Below are 2,455 nucleotides of genomic sequence, written 5' to 3' on the forward strand. Positions count from 1 at the left end.
AAGCTAGAATGGACCACAAAACTATAAGAGTGTGGATGGGTGCCCGTCTTTCTCTCTTTGCGTATCCTTCCTTTTCTCTGTGTAGTACAAGAGCTTGTTAAGACCGGACCTTTTCCCACTCTCTTTGTTTGCCATTTCCCCGTGAGTTTCCTCGTGCCATACTCCCGAGTAAATAAATGAAAGAAGATATGGGTGGTGATATTATCTATTTATTTATGTACATGGTATGATCCTTCCAGACAATTCATCCAAAGAAAAAGTTCCACATCTTCTGCCCTCAATACCTATATAAGTATGACCCAATGCATCCTTTCACCAATCCATCTCTCTCTCTCTCTCTCTCTCTCTCTCTCTCTCTCTCATGGATAGTGAAGCTCAGACCCTTTCATCTTCTCTCACGTGTGAATTGAACATCATACGTGCTAAAAATGTTGAATTCATATCGCCCGGGACACTCTTCGTTAGATACTACCTCGTGGGCAAAGCTGGCGAAAGAATCCGTCTAAACAGTCAAGAAATCTCGTCCACAAGCGATCCGTACTGGAACAATCACATCTCGTTGGAGTGTTCCGGAGCAGCAGACCCCATAAAGGAACTTAGCCAGCAGACCGTGGTGTTTGAGCTTCGGTGGAGGAGCACAACACCGATCATTGGTAGAATTGTGGGGTCCAAGCTCTTAGGTAGGGCTGAGATCTCATGGAGAGACGTGTTGGGATCGACGGACATGTCCATGGAGAAGTGGGCCACGCTTTCCACACCAGGTAACATGATTGTCGGTCTCGAGCCACCGGCTCTTCAGCTGGGAATGAAAGTAAGAGCATCAAAGAAGGTAGGTAAGGCGAATTCAAGGAGAACCACTGGATCAAAGAGGTGGAAGGAATGTAGTTGCAGGCATGATGCATGTAATGGTATGGACAATGAGATTTTTGCCCTGGCTGCAGCGCTGGAGGTCATATAGGTGCACTTCTGCGGGAGGTTAGAAATCTCTGCATGGGGCTTGCTAAGATGCACGCAATGGCATACTAACCTGCCATTTTTAGTAAGGATTTAGGAGTGTATTTGGAGTCATTTGGGTTATTGGATTTTATTTTTTTATTTTTTTTGTTTGAGGGAATGTAAGTAATAGATAATTAACTTCCTAATCATATTTCTTCTCCAAATTAATCTTAATTGAGTTTGTGTTCTTAATCTCTTGGGTTTTTTTTTTTTCAATGATAATTCTTTTGAAGGCAAGCAAATTTCAAGATGGGCCAAGCCCAAAAACAAGCACCCCAAGCCAGGAAAGCATAGAAGGCTCTCACACGTCAGGTCAGGAAAAATAAGAAATAACAAGCCCGAAATTAACAAAGATAACCCGCACTCGAGGCCAGGTTTAAAAAATAAAAAATAAAAACTAAGAGAGAGAGAGAGCCCACACCCTCGGCCTAAGGACTAGACATGAAGAGCTATATCATGCACAGGGACGAGAGGAAAAGGAGCAAAAAAAATAAAAATAAAAAAGAAGGGATTGCATGCAGCTTATAAACCGATCCCATGTGCTTGGTGCTAATGATTTTTCACAAATACTAAGTATTGAAAAGAGCAAGGAGCTCCTTTAAAAACTTATATGCTTACTCCCCAACTCAAATGAGTCAGATCCTGCATAACCACAAGGGAGAATTGATTGTGAACTTCCAGCGTGATTATATTCAATTCAGGAAGTTATGATAAACCAAATAGGATGCTTTTAACACTCTTATCAGAATCGTAATGATGATCAACCAAAAAAAAAAAAAAAAAAAAGAACAAAGAGCAACAAAGGAGAAGAAAAAGCATGTACGAAGAGCAAAGACTTTATCTAATGTGTTATAACCTGCTTTTGATTCAATGAGGAGATTTGTGCCACAGGAGATAGAAGAGGTGAGTTGCAGGATGAGCCAGCGTGGCACTTGTGGGAGAGATCAGGGCTATTGTTAGAGGTGGGTTGGATGATGAGCATGACATTGCCCATAAATCAGGCCAATCCGAATGGCCCCACTTCGTATGAGGAGAATGGAAGGTTACATATAAAATCACCATTATTCTTCTGGGTTTTAGGTTAGTGTCTATGGTTTGTCAACCCTTTTGCCCGAAAACAGGCTAACTCTTGAACAACAAGTCATCAATGTATGACCGTTAAATCATGAATTAATAGCATCAAATAGTGAAGTGAAATTACTTGGTTTACCATTCCAATGCACATGGGGATCATTCTTTTACATAGCACACACGTGAAATATTCTATTACCATCTCTTGGACCATCTAAATTCAAACATCCCACGGGTGATATGAGGTAGCATCAATTTTTAAATACTTAAATTTGTGTCACGTGTCGTATGTGCACAAACACATGTTAATACGGCATCAACTAATCATTTTAGTTCTACAATCTATCATCTTACTATTCCATGGTGTTTAACAAATAATGACAGATCA

General features: G+C 40.7%; 1 protein-coding gene across 1 annotated transcript; it reads left to right on the plus strand.

The window, feature by feature from the left end:
- The first annotated feature begins 347 nt into the window (after positions 1-347).
- LOC131244341 (uncharacterized) lies at positions 348-1,872 on the plus strand. Its single transcript, XM_058243967.1, has one exon. It carries the CDS (start codon positions 362-364, stop codon positions 956-958), a length of 597 nt encoding a protein of 198 aa, XP_058099950.1. The 5' UTR covers positions 348-361; the 3' UTR covers positions 959-1,872.
- The last annotated feature ends 583 nt before the right edge of the window (positions 1,873-2,455 follow it).

Source organism: Magnolia sinica, chromosome 4 (genome assembly GCF_029962835.1).
Source record: "Magnolia sinica isolate HGM2019 chromosome 4, MsV1, whole genome shotgun sequence".
In the NCBI taxonomy this organism is placed as follows: domain Eukaryota; kingdom Viridiplantae; phylum Streptophyta; class Magnoliopsida; order Magnoliales; family Magnoliaceae; genus Magnolia; species Magnolia sinica.

Bases quoted from the DNA above. Each gene is read 5' to 3' on its own strand.
- LOC131244341 (XM_058243967.1), top strand. From the start codon at position 362: ATGGATAGTGAAGCTCAGACCCTTTCATCTTCTCTCACGTGTGAATTG.